We start from the raw sequence: 16,324 nt of genomic DNA on the forward strand, positions 1-16,324 counted from the left end.
ATATATATATATACATATATAACATGCATATATAGATATGTATAACATGTATATATGGATATATAACACGTGACCTCCCCTCAATCAAAGCATTCAACAAGGGAACCACCGCCCCCCTGTAGAGATGTCCATGCCTGTCTCTCGATGACTTCACACCGGGACCAACACTAGTGCTTTTCACACACGAATAACTCGGCTAGAATTAACTCGAACAGACAGGCAAACCTCACTCTATCAACCTGCTTGTTAAGAGGTGCTGGTCTTTCTTCTCTACCACAGAGCATTCATTCGTATTCTATTATTCTACACTTCCTCTTGTTCCTTCTGTAAGACGGTGGCCTTCCTTGTGGACCGACAATTCCAACTCACGACGTCTTCCCCCCCTCTCCCTCACTCAATGTGCCGCCGCATCAATTCTGAACCGAAGACCACCAGCCTCTCCCAAGGAAGTTTATGTACCTCTCTATCCTATCTATTTATCTATCTGCCTATATCTATGTCTGCATGTACACACATACATATAGACAGAGAGAGAGAGAATTCATTTGCATGCAAGATAGAAGAATCTGTAACCGAGAAGGTGGGAGGTCAGTTGAACTGAGGAGTCAAGAAGATGGGAAGAAGGATCATGAAAGGATGACTGTTCTTCTCCTTCATTGCATTGGTCTACTACTTCTTCGTATTCCTATCATGAGAATTTCTGTATTGTTTGTAACCTCTTTCTTTCACACTCACTTGCTGTCCCTTGACGGATGGCCCGTCATCTGATATGATGGTAGCGTCAAGGAAGATCGTTAGGGTAAAGCAGCTCAGTGTGTACTTGAAGGGAGATAGATACTGTTAAGAGAACAGTCCAAGACAGACAGACAGATATACAGACCCCATAGAAGCAAATGCAACAGACAAGGCAAAGGTTATCTACAGGTTTATCGAGCTCCCCTCTCTCCAATATCCCCCTCGCTAACTATCTCTAGACGGATGGATACATGACCAACAATGAAGAGGAAGAAGAAGAAGAAGAGAAAAAGAAGAAGTTCATTTCCCGTCCGTGTCCCTCCTGTTTTGTTCTATACATGTATGAAGGCGATGGCGAAAAGTCAGTTCAAGTGTACAAGTCAAAAGAAGTCGATAAGATGATCAACAAAGAAACACCATCCAGTCTCTGAGGATTGCTAGTAGAACTAGTATGAGACATCCTGACCATCGTAATGCCGCTTTCTGATTCAAGAAGACGGAAGAAATGAACACTCAGACTCTCCCTGGATAATCCTTTCTATCAAAGGAATAGATCCTCTCAAACTAACTTCTTCTCCTCTTCGCCTTGTATGTACGTATGTGTCTTATGTATGTATGTATGAATACGTATGTATGAATATGTATGTAGGTATGTGTATGTATGTGTAGGTCTGGGGACGTCTTTAGATGGATGGCTATTTGTTTGCATTTGAGGTGCGCCTACAGCCAAGCGACTACAGAGGCTCTCCAACTGAATATCAGTGCCTGCGATCTTACATACATAGAGACATACCGGTAGATACGGATATACATCTATAGATAGATATTGTTACATGGATAGATATACTGAGATAAATAGCATCTCCTTTTATTCGGTGCATGTGTCTCGTTCCTGTATCTGTTCTGTGCGTGAATGACGAATCTCTCAGATATAGAGAAGAAGTAGAAGTAGAAGAAGAAGAGGCGACAACAGCCCAAAGGGTGTCTGTAGTATGCATGTATTTGGACTTACAACAAGCCAGACCCAGAATTTGGAGAGTTGGTCGAGCTTCACCATGAAACCTGAGAAGAGGGTAACGGTCATCTGCATCTCCTGCAGGACTACCATACACACCGTATACTAGCCACACACCCCGCAACGAAAGACACGAAGAACAAGATCAGAAAGAGTGAGAAAGAAAGAAAGAAAGAAAGAATGAATGAATGAAGGAAAGAGTGAGAAAGAAAGAACAAGTGAGAAATAAAGAAGGAAGAAAAGAAAGAAAAGAAAAAGAGAGATAAAAGCAGAAAGGACGCATTCATCCCCCGGCAAGTCAGAAGCGGAGCATGTACATCGTCTCTCTCTTGTATTTCATCTCTCTCTCTTCCGTTTCTTCCTCTCTCTCTCGCAAATCTTTCTCTCCTTCTCTTTCTCTCTTCTATTCTTCACAACAAGAGAGAATGATAGGCCATCACTGAGGACATCCCATCATCCACTCCCTCTCTCCGACTCAGATGTATTCATGTGGGAAGTATATAAATACATGTATTGCACGCATCTATTCCTACATACATGCATGCATGTGCATGCACATTTGGGTCTGGACAAATAGCAAAGACAGTCGTAGTAGTAGCAGGTATATCGTTAGACGTCTTCCTCTTCTGCTTTTCTTTCTCTCTGATCTCTCTGATGCCTCTCTCTCTCTCAGTCATTCCCTCACACCCTTTCCCTTTCTTTCTTCCTTTCGTCTACGAACAAAGAAGATACGGTATACACCTACACATATATGCATACATATACATCTAGACATGTGTACGTAAGTGATGATGTCTCTATCTATGTACTTATGTATCTATGTATGTAAGTCATCTTGCCTACTGCGTGCGCGTGCGATGTGAATGAGAGAAAAGGACGTTGTCTCAACACTCTCGCCATCATCATAGTCATCATGTCCTCTTCTTCTTGAGAGAAGAAATGAGAACGAAGAACGGTAACGAAAGAAGAAAGAGCTGAAGACGATCACATCACAGCCACCTTACTCTTTCTCTCCTCCTCTCTTCTCTTCTCCCGCTTTAGACTCGATCTTCTGGTGTACGTACACCTCACATCTCACCTCGCAACTCTCATACGGATTGAAGAAGGATACGAATGTATGTATTCGTTTTCTTTCTTTCTCTTATAGTCATGAAAAAGGAGAGAAACAAGAGGAAAAGGAGACACGGAGAGGAGAAACACTCGAAGATGCCATGTCAGGAGAGGGGGGTCGTGGAACGAGAAGAACAACAAGATGACAGACATGTCACTAGGCGGTAGGAGACAGAAATAGACGGTGTAATTAGCAGTCAAGAAAGCGAGAGAGAGAGAGAAAGAAAGAATAAAGAGACTGAATCGCACCTAGAATAGATCATCATGAGAAAGAAAAGAAAGAGATAAGAAAGAAAGAAAGAAAGAAAGAGAGAAAGACTTTACGTTCTTCTCGTTTTTACCAGGAGAGCCTAGTTGCAGCAGGAGCTCTCGCGCCCGAAATTTACAAGGAGAGAGCGGGGAAAAGGTTGAAACTGTAGGCCTCAATTCTCTCATGATGACGCCACGACTGCTGCTGAGAGAGACTGAGGGAGATGTGTAGAAGAGGAAGAAGAAGAAGAAAGATCGCAGGAAGAAGAAGGAGACAGAGAAGAAAAAGAAGGGGAAAGAGAAAGAGGAGGAGGAGGAGGTTGGGGACCAGGGGATTGTAATGGAACAAGACGATGCTGGTAATGAGCTCCTTGGGAATTTTCTGAAGCTTCTGCTGAAGAAGAAGAAGAGCAAGGAGGAGGAGGAGGAGAGGGAGGAGGAGGAGAAGGATGAGGAGAAGAACGTATGGGACCTTGTGGAGATGAAGAAGACGAGGAGGAGGAAGAAGAGGAATTGGTGGGAGATGGATCAGGTGGAGGTTGAATACGGGTTCCAGTGAAGAAATTGATATGACAACGAAGGGGACAGCTAGCTCGACTTTTTAACCAGCGAGAGATACAGGCACTGTGAAAGAAGTGGTCACACGGCAATCGACGTATTACATCATTCTCTTGAAAAGGACAGAGACAAATCGCACACCTGCAGACATACACAAAAAGACAGAAGAAAAAAAGAGTGGCAAAGAAAGAAAAAGAAAGAAAGAGATAAGAAAGAGAGAAGAAAGAAAGAAAGAAAGAAAGAAAGAGATAAGAAAGAAAGAAAGAAAAGAGATAAGAAAGAAAGAAAGAAGGAAAGAAAGAAAGAAAGAAAGGATCGCGACAAGAGAGCAGGAGAGGAGAAAGCGAGAGAAGAAAGAGAGAGAAGAGAAGAGATGAGAAGAGACGAGAAGAGAAGACAACAGACCCACACGAGAGAAGAGCACGTGAAGAGAGATGAAGAGTATTTCATAGAACGAGGTGGTCGTTGTCGAGTGGACTTACACCTGTGTATCATCTGATCCATCTAATGCTTCCTCTCCTTCTTGCGCATCATCATTCTTCCTTCTTTTCTGTTGGTATCTCTTCCATTTGAAAAAGTGGAAGTTTCTTTCTCTTCTTATCATCCAGCGTCGCTTTCTTCCTCTTTCTTCCCTTTCTCTTCCTTCTCTCCTTTGCCCTCTTCTTCTACTACTGTCGTTCCCATCTCCCTGTGAAGTCGAGGAGGCTTCACTTCTCAATGTGTTCTGACGTGGGAAAGAAGAGGATGGATCTCCAGTAGCACCAGTATTAGATAGAGACGAAGAAGAGGAAGAGGAATCTCCTTGTCTTATTCTTCTTCCTCCTCTTGTTCTTCTACTCCTCCTCTGAGTTGGACCTGTCGACATTCTCCCTTCTTCTTCTCCTCCGTCGCCATCGTTGTTCCTTCTATTCTTGTTCACACTGTCTCTATCTTCTTCAGCGCGAGACGGCGAGGGGATAAGAACCTGCGTAAGAGAAGGAGTCGTAGGTGAGGAGGGAGAAGAAGAAGAAGAAGACGAGAGGTTCTTCTGAGAAACTCGTGTTGAAGTATGACTTTTTACATTTCTTTTACAAGAAGCAGACGACCACTTTTCTTCTTTAAGCCTATGCAGAAGTCTTCTCGGTAGAGCTCGCCCATGACTACATCGATCTTCAGCAAGGAGTTGTTCACAGCGTTCCGATGATCCACATAAGAACAAGAAAAACGTCGTGCATGTGCATGCAAGAAGTAATATATGAGGACCCAAGAGAGATAAGAAAGCTAAGACTAATACAGATATATACCTCAAGAGAATAGGAGCATGGCTTCCCCCACTACTACTACTATCTCCTCCTCCTACACCTAAGTCAGGATCGGTTTGAAGAAGATGAGGAGGGGAAGAATCCTTCTCTCCATTCGGGTGTATAGACACCTCTTCAGGAGAGGGTGAAGAAGAGATAGAAGGGAAGTCATCAGGATGAGAATGAAAACTTGAATCTGACGATGAGGAAGGAGATGAAGACGAGGAGACCATAAGAGCTTCACTGATCCTACTACTCGAGGAAGATGCTGGATCACTATCCGCAGAGGGTCCTGTAGGACCTCCAGGAGCACTTGTCGCACTATGACCACCACTACTTCCTCCTTGGTAATAGACAAGATGAAGCGTCGCAAAATACACACAGAAAGAGATGATAAAGAGCAGTCTTCGCATCTGACTGAGAGGCGAAGATAAGAGAGTGACAGTATCTTTGGTCACTGGGCGATACCACCACGCCGCTTGTAAAGACTTGATATGAATAAGAAAATGAACTCTACACGCCAGAGTTAAGATACTTAAAGCTAACATAACACATAAAACAGGTAAAAAGGATGGAGAGTCTTCCAGAGGCTTCTCAAAGATACAGGTATAAATCAACAGACCTAAGTGAGACGCCCCGAGAAAAGACGTCAGACCTACAAAGAACGACTGCTCGTAAAATAGCAAATCTAACACCCGTCGGACATCTGCTATATGTCTCGGAAAGAGAAGAAAATTTGATGATCGATATCTTCTCGACCGTGATGAATGTCTTCGTCTTCCTGGACGGGAGAAAAGACCTCCTAAGAAACTCAGCCAGGAAGAAGCACGCGGCTGTGGTGGTAGTGGTAAAGGAGAAGAAGAAGAAGCAGGCCCTGCGGTATTGAGGGTGGTTTGAGAAGTTGAAGAATCCGGAAGGGGTGCAGGAGAAGTGTAGGAAGAAGAAGAAGAAAGAGCCGGAGAGAAAGAAGAAGAGGAAGATGATGACGAAGGCCCGGGCTGTGGTGAAAATGGCGACGGCGGTGGAAGTAGGAGAGAAGCATGGGTATTTCGCCTTCTTTCTCTATCTCTTTGGCGTCGGAAAAATGCTGTCCGAAGACGATAACGCCATGAAGAATGAGCTGTAGTTGTTGTCGGCGATCTCCTTGATGGAGAGAAGGTCGGAAAAAGAGAACGAGGACGAGGAGACGGATCACTAGTCGCCATCTTTGCTAGTCAACGGCTAGGAAATTTCTCGGAAAGGCCGGTAAAAGAAGAAAGAATACACAGGAACATTCACGCTATGTGCTGAGTGCGTAAGGAGAGCACACACAAGAAAAGAACAAGAACTCGGAAAAAAAAAATGAAAGCCAACACTTCCTTCTAGTACTGGAAGGTCTTGCACCGGGGTAGCGATCCTCACAGACAACAAAAGGTGTACGTACACCTCAAGTGCGTATGCACAGCGAGGTGTATAGTCACCTCAGGTGTACAGTCACCTCAATGTATGGTAGATACCTCCGGTTTCTGAAGATCCCGCTGCCATTTCCCTTGTATAAGGAAGAAGGTTTCGAGTGACGGACAGAAGCACCATAGAGATGCAAAAATCCATGTTTTCCGAGGAATTCGTCACTGGGAAAAATTCTTCACGTTTTAATTATTCTCGGAATGGCCTAGTATACGAATGAACCGCCAGGCACTCAAAGAATATATCCCCCCCACACCTCTCGACTGGAAAAAAGAAAATTGAGAAGGCCCTGTCCTCCTTCTGTGTCCTTCCCAGTGTAGAAGTAGCGGTATCTTACAGAGAAGACGTCAGTAGGAGACCACACGTCCTCGTCATTCAGGGCTTTTCCAAGAGGGCTTGCTTTTTGACCGATTGAAAAGAAAAAGAGGAAAAGATGTTACACGTAGGGAGGTATATATGTATGTACACCACGCTCTCCTCCTTTATTTATCTTACAGACCAGCCCACAACTGTAGTGGGACAAGATACGTACAGAAGCCCGTGACAACTCCAGTCGAATGCTCTTCTCACGTCTTCGAGGTTCACACCTTTTTGAAGATAGTAAAACAATGTCAAACACGTGAGAAAGGAAAAAAAGACTGGAAAAGAAAAGAAAACGAACAGACGGTCTTCCTCTTGAGGATGATAGACTTTGTTCTGCGGCGTCTGTCCAGATATGTGCGTACATATAGCTGGATATACACGGAGATATCTATGTGTATATAAATCACCGACAAGCAACGTCCATGACGATGGGACAAAAAAGAAGTAGACAGCAACAAGAAAGTCGTACTAGCTGTTTTTTAGCTCTTTGATAAGATACCAACTTCGGCGATGACATCCACCGAAGCCCATGAAGAAGAATGCCGAGGTTCTCTGGTCCTGAGAGATACAGAGCATCTCTGCTACGGACTAGATCATAAACAGCCAAGGGCGAGTACGATGCACACACGAAGGCCTGAAAACTGCATGCGAGAAATTCACTTTCCACGGGGTGAGAAGCTGCTAGAGGCAAAAGAAGAGAAAGTCGAGGAAAACGGATGGATTTGTCGAAGTCCCTGTCCTCTGTAGCCACTCCGATTGCTGGTGCGGCCACCAGGTATCATCCGTTCAATCGTTTTTGTGTAGTTGGTAAGTTGTCTTTACTAAAGTGGCTGAGGATGTGTATCAAAAAAACGATAAAGCTTGAGAAGAAAGAAAAGGACGAAGGCCAGACAGCCAGAGGCTTCACCAGGACGCGTGAAAGGGAACGGAGAAAAAAGGCCACCGGTATGAACCGCGGAGCCACAAGAGTACGGAGAGAGACTTTCTCGGGAAAAACGAATGTGCATGCTTTTCACAAGAGAAGACCATGAACCCACCAAAGCATGAGACTGTCAAGATGAAGAGACGTTGTTCTTCTCCCTGGAAAAAAAGACAAGAACTCTCGGCGGGGGAGAGATAATACTATGAACGCGGAGTGAATGACGATGGATGGCATGTTTTGACGATGAGAATGAGGACCATGTTTTTCTGAGAAAGAAAGACCATGCCTCGTAAAGAGATCATGCCTCAGTCATATCTTACACCGTCCCGATGACCAACGACAAAGATGAATTTGACGAAGAACTAAAATATAGATTGTATGCTCATGCTCTTCTCGGTATGTATGACGACGACAGAAAGGAGCAATGACGGTACAGAGGCAAGCCCTCAGCCAGATGGATGGATGTCGCGGATGGTTCGAGGGTCGTTCCTACGGGGGATAAGAACAGTAGAGCGGAAGAAGAGAGGAAAGCATTCTGACGAATTAGCTATTCTTCGTAGTTTGAAAGGAAAAAGAGAAGCAGCTGTCAAGAGTAGTCTCTGGAATCACCAACAGCCCTCTGTTAGAGACAAGCAAAAAGTTCTATCTTCTCTATTGAAGGGAAGAAAGTCAAGGTGTCAATAACTGACCTTTCGATCCTCCGGGCGAAACCAATCAAAAGTTGCTGTGAACGTTTCTTTAACAAGAAAAAAAGAGAAAGGTTTCCTCTGTTGCCATCATCCATCAACCCCCTCCTCCGACTCCTCTTTCGAGTATAGCAAGGATACCAGTCCGCGCATACCACGGTGGCGTAACAACCCGACAGCACGATGAATTGACCGGAGTGTTTCGAGTCCTTGTTCTGGTGTTGCTCGCCCCTTCCGAGGCTCCTCCTGCTCCTCTTGCTGTTGCCAGATCACTTTGCTCACGCATGTGGTCAGTGGAGGAATCAATCGACACTTTTCCGGTGTCGAGGCAAAGATAAGGACGCAGCAGTGAAAAGACACAGTAAAAGATTGTTAACACTTCGATATAGGTCTCCTGGACGAATCGGAAGTGAGAAAAAGAGAGAAGGAAGCCGGATGAAAGGGTGTGCAGAGCAGGTTTCCCTTTTCACGAGTACCATTTGGAGACAAAGGCAGATGTTCCTCCCTGTATCACTGGGAAGGTGAATCAAGAACCAAAAGCTAGAAGTCATCACAGACGGGACGTACCGACGTAGTTCGCTGGTTCTCGTGGTCGCTTTCTCCCTTGCTTTTGTTTTCTTCGTGAAGTTCTCCTGCACGAGAACGTATGCGGACACTCCCACTAGAAGCGCCGGGTTCCGCTCTTTGTTGATCACTGCTTTCCTAGGATTCTACTCCGTTACCGTACCAATCTGCCTCGGACCCATCACGAAAAAACGATTGCTGGCCTGCGAACGTCGTCTGGAATTCATGCGCGCTTCTTTTGTAGGATACGGTGAGGTCTTCTCGGTTGTGTTGCGCGGAGACTTCCCGGTACTAGTGACTGATATCTCACTGAGCGCTACTTGGCCGGTACCATTCTTGCCCTGTACCGAGTGCTTGTTTTGCGCTCCCCGTTTTTCCCACCATGAGTTCGGCAAACTCGCTGGTGGCTCTCTAACCGTGGAAGCTTTTCAGGTCCCACGATCCGTCCCTCATTTGTTTCCCACTTGACAATGATACATTTTGACAGACTTGGTAATGATAGATATGGGTGTTCATTCTATCTTGCATAGCGGCACCCTCAACGCAAAACGCCGTGCTGAACTGACTGTGAAGTGCGCGAACCATTACAATTCAGGCCCGATGGGAACTATTAGAAAGGGCTGCCTCTTTAGCAAGGTGTCGCCATGGCGTTTTTCCGATCAGCTTCAGCACATAGCAACTGTGGAGTCAGTCGTTATGATGATACGGGATTACTGTCCGGGAGAACGGATGTGTCAGTGTAGGAGTTAAGGATGCTAAGGGGAACGGTCAAACGAAGGTGTGTAGGTCGAGATCACCGGAGTGACACGACACCGACTATCACCACTGAGGACGTCTGGTCCTTTCACTAAGTGCGAGTGACCTCAGCCCTCCGCTGCCGGGAATGGACAGCCCGTACTTTAAACAAGTGGCGGCGAGAGCAGTACTTGCAGTGGTACAGTGGTGATCGGGAATTCTGCCCTGCCTTCTTCCGCTGATGCTCTACTTCTCCTTCGCCTTGATAGCAAGTAAAGAACAAGGCTGCTGTCGCCGGGGGCGTGCGGAGCAGTCAGCCCGGAAGGAGCGCTGCTGCTACTCCGTTGAATACAGTAGGGGGGAAGGTTGGGACCTCCACGTAAATTGTCATGAATGAATCACAGGCAAGTTGCCGTGTCACTTGTTCAGAATGAAAACCTCGTTTTTCCACCTTCGACGGCTCGTACCCGAAAAATGGCTTGTCACTGTCGGCACCAGCCTCCCTTCTCCCCCCGGATTTCTCTACTGTTTCTCGACCGAGGGGGAGGCAACAGAGGCTCGGAAACGCTGTTGTCAAAAAGCACACGAGTACTTTGTGACGTGTGAACTTAGAAGATACTAAGCTCAACAAAAGTGTCCCTCGCGCACCTTAAACTTCCATAATGCGTACGATTCCCGTGGCGGTTCCAGTGATGACTTCTCCGGGACCAACTTGCGTAGCAGCGTAGATGGAGTTCACCATGGGTCCAATTCCGATGTTGTAGTAGAATTTCGATTCTCCAGTCCACCAGTCGAGTGCTTCCAGAGTCCACATCCCTCTCATGGGAGCTGCTTCACTACCAAATTGTCCGCGCTTCCCGATACCATACATAAGGCCGCTCGTAGCACTCATGGTGGGGATACCATTAGGTATAGAGACTTCCTTATTGGTCCAAGTCATCCGAAGAGTACTGGTGTCAGGGTCAAATTCCAACTGCTCGACACCTTTTGGAGCATCTCCCACAATTACTGGCCATGCGTTATTTAAGGTTTCGGTAATGCGTGTAGGCAGCTCGCCTCCGCCTAATAGCATAGCTGCAGGGCTTCCGAACATCTTCAAGAAATTCGGGGTTTGTTTCAGTTCTTCTGTTGGAGTGTTATTGACGACAGCTAGACGCCAGCCATGGACTAAGACCGACTGTTCACTACTCGTGTGTTTCGCATTTGGGTCTCCAAAGGTTATCGGATGGCTTGCCTTTATCTCTCCTGTGGCCGCGTCAATGATCAGCACGTTCATGACATCTGCATCATCTGTTATAACAATATACTTCCTGTTCTTCTCACCCATGATTGACGGGGTGCTTCCCGATCCCGCACCAAGACGTACAGCCTGCGTCCCTCCCACAGAGGAAGTCGCATATGGCTTCTCCCAGCGGATATGAAGCCTGTGCCCGTCCCAGTCTACCCTATGCATGAACTTATCTGATACGACGTAGATCCCATTCTCATCGTCACAAGCCATGTTGTTCGAAACTTCCAGGTCCTTATCGTAGTTTTCTGTCGTTCCAAGCATCAACCAATCAAGAGACTTCTTGAAGCTTCCGTTTTTGATGTTTCTGCCGATAATACCTACTCGTCCATGGCTTGTTGCCTGCGAGAGGGAGACGGGATGCAAGGACATAGATGAGCGGCAAGAGGACGTGCGTTAGTGTTCATACGCAGCGCTAGACATGGGTATGATGAGTAGACAAGTGCATTCTTTTGAATATCCGCGTCCAGTTGTTGCCACCTCTTGATTTCTGCATGTGGTAGACACTCGGCCCTTCAAGAGAAGTAGTGGAACCCGCCACGGCCTCTGCCTTGTACGGCCACTATAAAGTAAACACACGTGACTACAGCGAGCCGTAGCTAGCGGAAAGTGAGAAGCGGTATCCTTATAAAACTCGTCATCGGCCCGAAGCTACCAGCTGTTCGGGTCGCCCCACCTACGTAGGCCGTCAAGGTGATTCGGTTTTAGCTTCACCACCTTCAAGATGTGAGACTTCGTCTCGTTCCCTGAGCCTAAGCACTATCCTACCCGTGGTAGCGCATATCTGTACACACTTCTGATCTTGCTTTCCGGACACGTTTCGCGGGGAGGCGGGCGAGCGCCGTTCATCCCGCTATCTCGCGTGTCGCCTGCGCTGCGTCCGGTCACCTGTCGAGACGTACCCATACAATGTGCCCATCGCTGCTCATGCAGAGGGCCCGGATAACTTCCTCTGGTTTTTGAGGATAGCGAACCTCGTTGGCTAGCTCATTTGTGATGTCGAACTTCTCCGGGTGCATCATGATTTGCTGGCCATTTGTGCCTGGTTTGTCATAATACGCTTCCAAATGGTCTCCAGAAGACACAACGAAGATCTCCTGGCATCACAAATCACAAGGAAACAAAAAAAATTCGGTTTGTCACGAGTCGTCGTATCTACGGCGTGAAAGGCTACACTCGACGGAAACGGTGCCGCGGGGGCCGAAGAGCGAAACTGGTGTTTTGCAGTTTTGGAAAGCCATACTACTTTTACTCCTACTGGCGGTTCTACTTGCATGCATTCGCCTTTGGACAGTAATAAGGTTGTGTACTGACCTCCTTCGTCAGCAAGGCGTAGGCCCCATGGAACTTGTCGGCAAAAACTTTTTCAATGGGTTTTGCAACGTAGTGCTGCAAGCGGAGCGACGATTTGCCCCGCGCCACTTTGAAGATTGTCGTCCAGCTGCTTCCCCACAAGTATTTCTGATCTTCTGTATAAAAAAGCGTGATGGGGTTGCTTGCAACTACCGCTCTGTTCAGAAAGTTGTGAGTGAGGCGCCTTGTCCCGTCCGGGCCTCTGTAGGGGGAGCTTGCCTACAAGAACACACACCCACAGAGTGACACCAGGGAAAGTGAAATTGTGCCTGTAACTATAGGCTGTCGCTGCGTAAAGGTTCCTGGACGAGAAAGGGCTCAAATCCGAGACCCCGGGACACCGTCGGATCATGAAGCACCGCCTGAGAGTCCGCAGTTAGGCCAGACACGCGCTGTCAACAGGTGGTGTCACCAGTGGTCCGCAGTCAAGAATGCATCACCCCAGTCTTCATCACTGGATCTCGATTTTCTACAGAAATGCTACAGTGAACTTGAAGTGTCCGCAAAAGCGGCGCGAGAAGAATTACGGCCGCGTAACGGAGAACAACGTTGGTTGCGTTTGACCTCCTGACCTGAGCGAAGCCCGTACGATGAGAGGAGGACCAAGGGCTGTTCGCCAGCCCTTCACTAATGCCCGGCATGGCGACAGGAGACAACTGCATTGTTCGAAATAAAGATGGGTCAACGGCATTCTTGTACACTTGCAGCAAGTCTGGAGAAAGCGGCTGCCCCTCCACGACCTCATCAATAACGTTGTCGATTGAAACACTTCCGCTAGCGAGCGACTCTGGAAAGAAAGGCAAGGGTGGAAGACCATGGAGTTGTAAGGCAAGGTTGAGTTTCTTTAGCTGGCGTTCCTTGACGGGATCCTCGGGTTCAGCCGTCACGGACGCCGGCGGTCTTGAGGTCCAATGGAAGGAGCCGACCTGATGAGACAACGCGGTGACCGACGGAACAGCAATGAAATTTCTTTTGAATCCCCCAAGAAAATAACGTCAGTGGCCCGAAACTCGCCTTCTCTTTCAACAGCATTCACTAGCACTGTTTATACACAGTTGAAGCTTGAAGGCATCATGCGTCTACTTTGTCCCAGAGTATAACACTTTCAGCTCAGATCAAGGACAGCGACTTCTGTCGTGCAAGGAGTAACGATGTTAGGCTCTAACGTCGTAGCAAGAACTGCCGCCGCTCTACTCATGCGGTTTTCCTTGCTTAGAAGCAGGTTTCCTGCTGGTAGCGAACACGGACAACACCAATCCCTGGTATCGTGTCACGGGGCATTGATCGCTTCAGCGGGATCACTCAGGAGCACGGTGACTATCTACGTATAGTTGAGACGTATCCCAAGATTTGCATATAAGCTACAGCGCCTACTAACAGCGCGTGCTCCTTCTCTGTCTTTTTTCTCTGGTTCTGAATGATGACGGAAGTTGGACAGTCGGCCTTCCGGCCTTTTTCCGTTTGTGCTTCTGATCTGACGCTGGCCAGAACATGCAGTAAAGATCTGTTATGTGAAAATCAGTTCCCATATCGCTCTCCTCCAAAGTGGAGAAACAGAGTTTGTCTCGGACGACCAAATAAGGAGAGGAGAATGCTCGGTTCTCTGTTCCGTCACCACGCGCGTCCGTGCTGCTGTAAATTGTACTTTTTTTGTCTTCACTCTCCACGCGGAAGGCATACCACTTCATGATATGCAGTTGAATGACGTGTGACGAACCTCTCCAACAGCGTTGACGATTGCCTGGTCCAGAGGGGACATGTCGAAGGCGTTGAACGACAAGACTTGTCTGCGGCCATCTTCTGTCGGCAACAGTATACCTTCGGTTAACCCACCAGGAAGAAGGTTCGTGGCAGTCTGAGCGACACTTTGTAACATTTTCTGGCTGTTCTGTAGAGTGCTATCCAACAGAGAGCTGTCCGTGATAGCGGCAGCTATAGCGATTGCACTGAGGGGGTCAACAGGTCTCGAGTCCTCATTGCGAGGTGCAGAAGAAGACGTTAAAAGGTCCAACGGCCAACGAAGAGGTGCCAGTGCATTTGAGATCATCTGAGATACCTCAGCGATCTGGCAGGAAACTGGCAGGAAAAACGAGAGTGATGACGAAAAAGCCACTACAGCGGAAATCACCACTGCGGGCGAGACAACTGTCCACGGTCTCATTGCTGAAGAAGAGAGGCTGACAAAACGATCAGCTCACTAAACCTGAACTTGCAGCTGGAAGGTGGAACGTGAAAAGTAGGCGGGTCCAAATGTAAACGTAACATCCAGCAACGACACAGCTTTGTCTCAAAGACGCCTACCTATGGTTGGAAGAAGACAGAACCTGAAACTGAGAAGTAACACTCTTGATCTAAACCTGACCAAACGTTCTCGCATGAGAAGGAAAACACAAACACGTATGAACACACTGCCAAAAGACTGCTTGATTGGCGACCGCAAAAACCAACTTTTCAGCGGCGAAAATACAAGGAACCAGAACCGACAAGAACAACCTGAAATTTCCTCTTTCTTGTTCTCTCAGGAGAGGCGATACAGAAACAGCATACCAGTTGTAGTAAAGACACACCTGTTGATTGGAGAAGCACACACATTATAATTCAAAACATATGCTACCTATGAAGTAGAGATCACCTTATTATCTTGTCACGTCTTTCGCCTACTCAACAACCAAGCTGTCCCGGTGTCAGCTGGAAAACTTGCAGATCATCGGCGGGAACGACGACACCTTCCCCTGCGTCAGCAGACTGCCGGCTCGCCGTGTTGCGGAACACGTTCTCCTTATATATGCCGCCCCCTTCTCCTGACTAGATGTCTCCACACTAGAGCCACGTTATACGCCCAGTCTTCTATTCAGCTGACTCGATCGTAACGACGAAGACGGCGGTGTATTCCAGAAAGCTCATGCTTTGCATCGAAGATATTGGGGAGAGCTCTTGTGGAGAGGCGACGGCGTCGCCCTGCAGGGCGTTAGCAACCTCCCAGTGTTCGCTGAAGGCGCTTGTTGTACCTTCGCCGGAGCTCAAGAGGAAACCCTCGACTCCGACACTTTCGTAATGCCGTGCCCGCAGACAGGGAAACCATACACGGTAGAAGACACCCTTGTTACAGCGGCTGTTTAGGCCACACTTCCAGTTCGCTGATATCTATTGATGCGGCGCGGGCCATTCACTCTCGTACACCTCCTTTCTGTTTCCAGTGGTGCCGATCATTAGGTACAAAGATTTGTTCTTGAAGCATCCCACCACTTGTCGGCTGCATATGAATGACTACAGAGCAATCCCTCTGCAATAAAAACCCAAGAGCGTCACACCTTTTCTTCTCGGCGACTGCTCACTACTAGCTTTCCAGGATAGCAACATTCGCTTCATCACAAAACCTAAACCTTTGGAATCTCGTGCTCATGTACCCCTTTTTTCGTCTTCTATTCTGTTCTTCTCATATCAGTCGGCTAAGCTTGGTTTCCGTGCCCCTTGTCTGTCTTCTTGCATTCTTCTCTAATCATAGCCAGGTCGCCCTTTGACGTGAACGGAAAAGAAGCTACGATACTCCTCACTAACACCAAAATCTGACGACTAGAGCTTTGATGTGGTCTCTCCTCTCCAGTGTGAGGGAATTTAGAACACGGGATGGAGCCAAAAAAAGAAACGGACTGGGGCTGAAATCTCGATGAGACAAGCAACTGCATGTCAGTAGTACTTCGGGCAGGAAAAGAAGCTTTTTCATACAGCTCTTTCCTCTCTCAGTTTAAAGGAAGCTACGGAATCCATCTTCACTCCGAAAGTCAGTAAAGTTTCATGTATCCCAGTTAAGTTCGAGATCAACGCCTCCCGTGTATGCGCACATGTTCACCTTCTGGAGTGAAGAGAGGGATACGATGTATAGACAAAACAGATTCAGCAGGTATGAGGAGGAGTCAGTCACGCAGTAGTAGTAGTAGGTTCTTATCATCTGTTGTTTTGAAAAGATCTGTGGCGAAGACGGGAATACGCCTTTTGAGAGTATTCAAAAGACATCAGGGA

The 16,324-nt window shown here is 47.3% G+C and overlaps 3 protein-coding genes across 3 annotated transcripts; all 3 read right to left on the minus strand.

Annotated features, from left to right (window-relative positions):
* Nucleotides 1–646: 646 nt before the first annotated feature.
* Nucleotides 647–1,854, minus strand: CSUI_002191 (atp-binding cassette g family transporter abcg89). The gene is made up of 2 exons (XM_068062393.1): nt 1,748–1,854; nt 647–837 (listed from the first exon to the last, which is right to left on the minus strand). Exons 1-2 carry the CDS (start codon nt 1,841–1,843, stop codon nt 670–672), a joined length of 264 nt encoding a protein of 87 aa, XP_067925621.1. The 5' UTR covers nt 1,844–1,854; the 3' UTR covers nt 647–669.
* A 123-nt stretch (nt 1,855–1,977) lies between these two features.
* On the minus strand, nt 1,978–8,547 carry CSUI_002192 (zinc c3hc4 type (ring finger) domain-containing protein). The gene is made up of 2 exons (XM_068062394.1): nt 4,150–8,547; nt 1,978–3,808 (listed from the first exon to the last, which is right to left on the minus strand). The coding sequence occupies exons 1-2, from the start codon at nt 6,150–6,152 to the stop codon at nt 3,292–3,294; spliced, it is 2,520 nt and encodes an 839-aa protein (XP_067925622.1). The 5' UTR covers nt 6,153–8,547; the 3' UTR covers nt 1,978–3,291.
* A 1,553-nt stretch (nt 8,548–10,100) lies between these two features.
* On the minus strand, nt 10,101–14,948 carry CSUI_002193 (uncharacterized protein). The gene is made up of 5 exons (XM_068062395.1): nt 14,022–14,948; nt 12,877–13,230; nt 12,266–12,523; nt 11,854–12,048; nt 10,101–11,293 (listed from the first exon to the last, which is right to left on the minus strand). The coding sequence occupies exons 1-5, from the start codon at nt 14,463–14,465 to the stop codon at nt 10,313–10,315; spliced, it is 2,232 nt and encodes a 743-aa protein (XP_067925623.1). The 5' UTR covers nt 14,466–14,948; the 3' UTR covers nt 10,101–10,312.
* Nucleotides 14,949–16,324: the final 1,376 nt, after the last annotated feature.

This window comes from Cystoisospora suis (genome assembly GCF_002600585.1).
Source record: "Cystoisospora suis strain Wien I chromosome Unknown contig_921, whole genome shotgun sequence".
NCBI lineage: Eukaryota > Apicomplexa > Conoidasida > Eucoccidiorida > Sarcocystidae > Cystoisospora > Cystoisospora suis.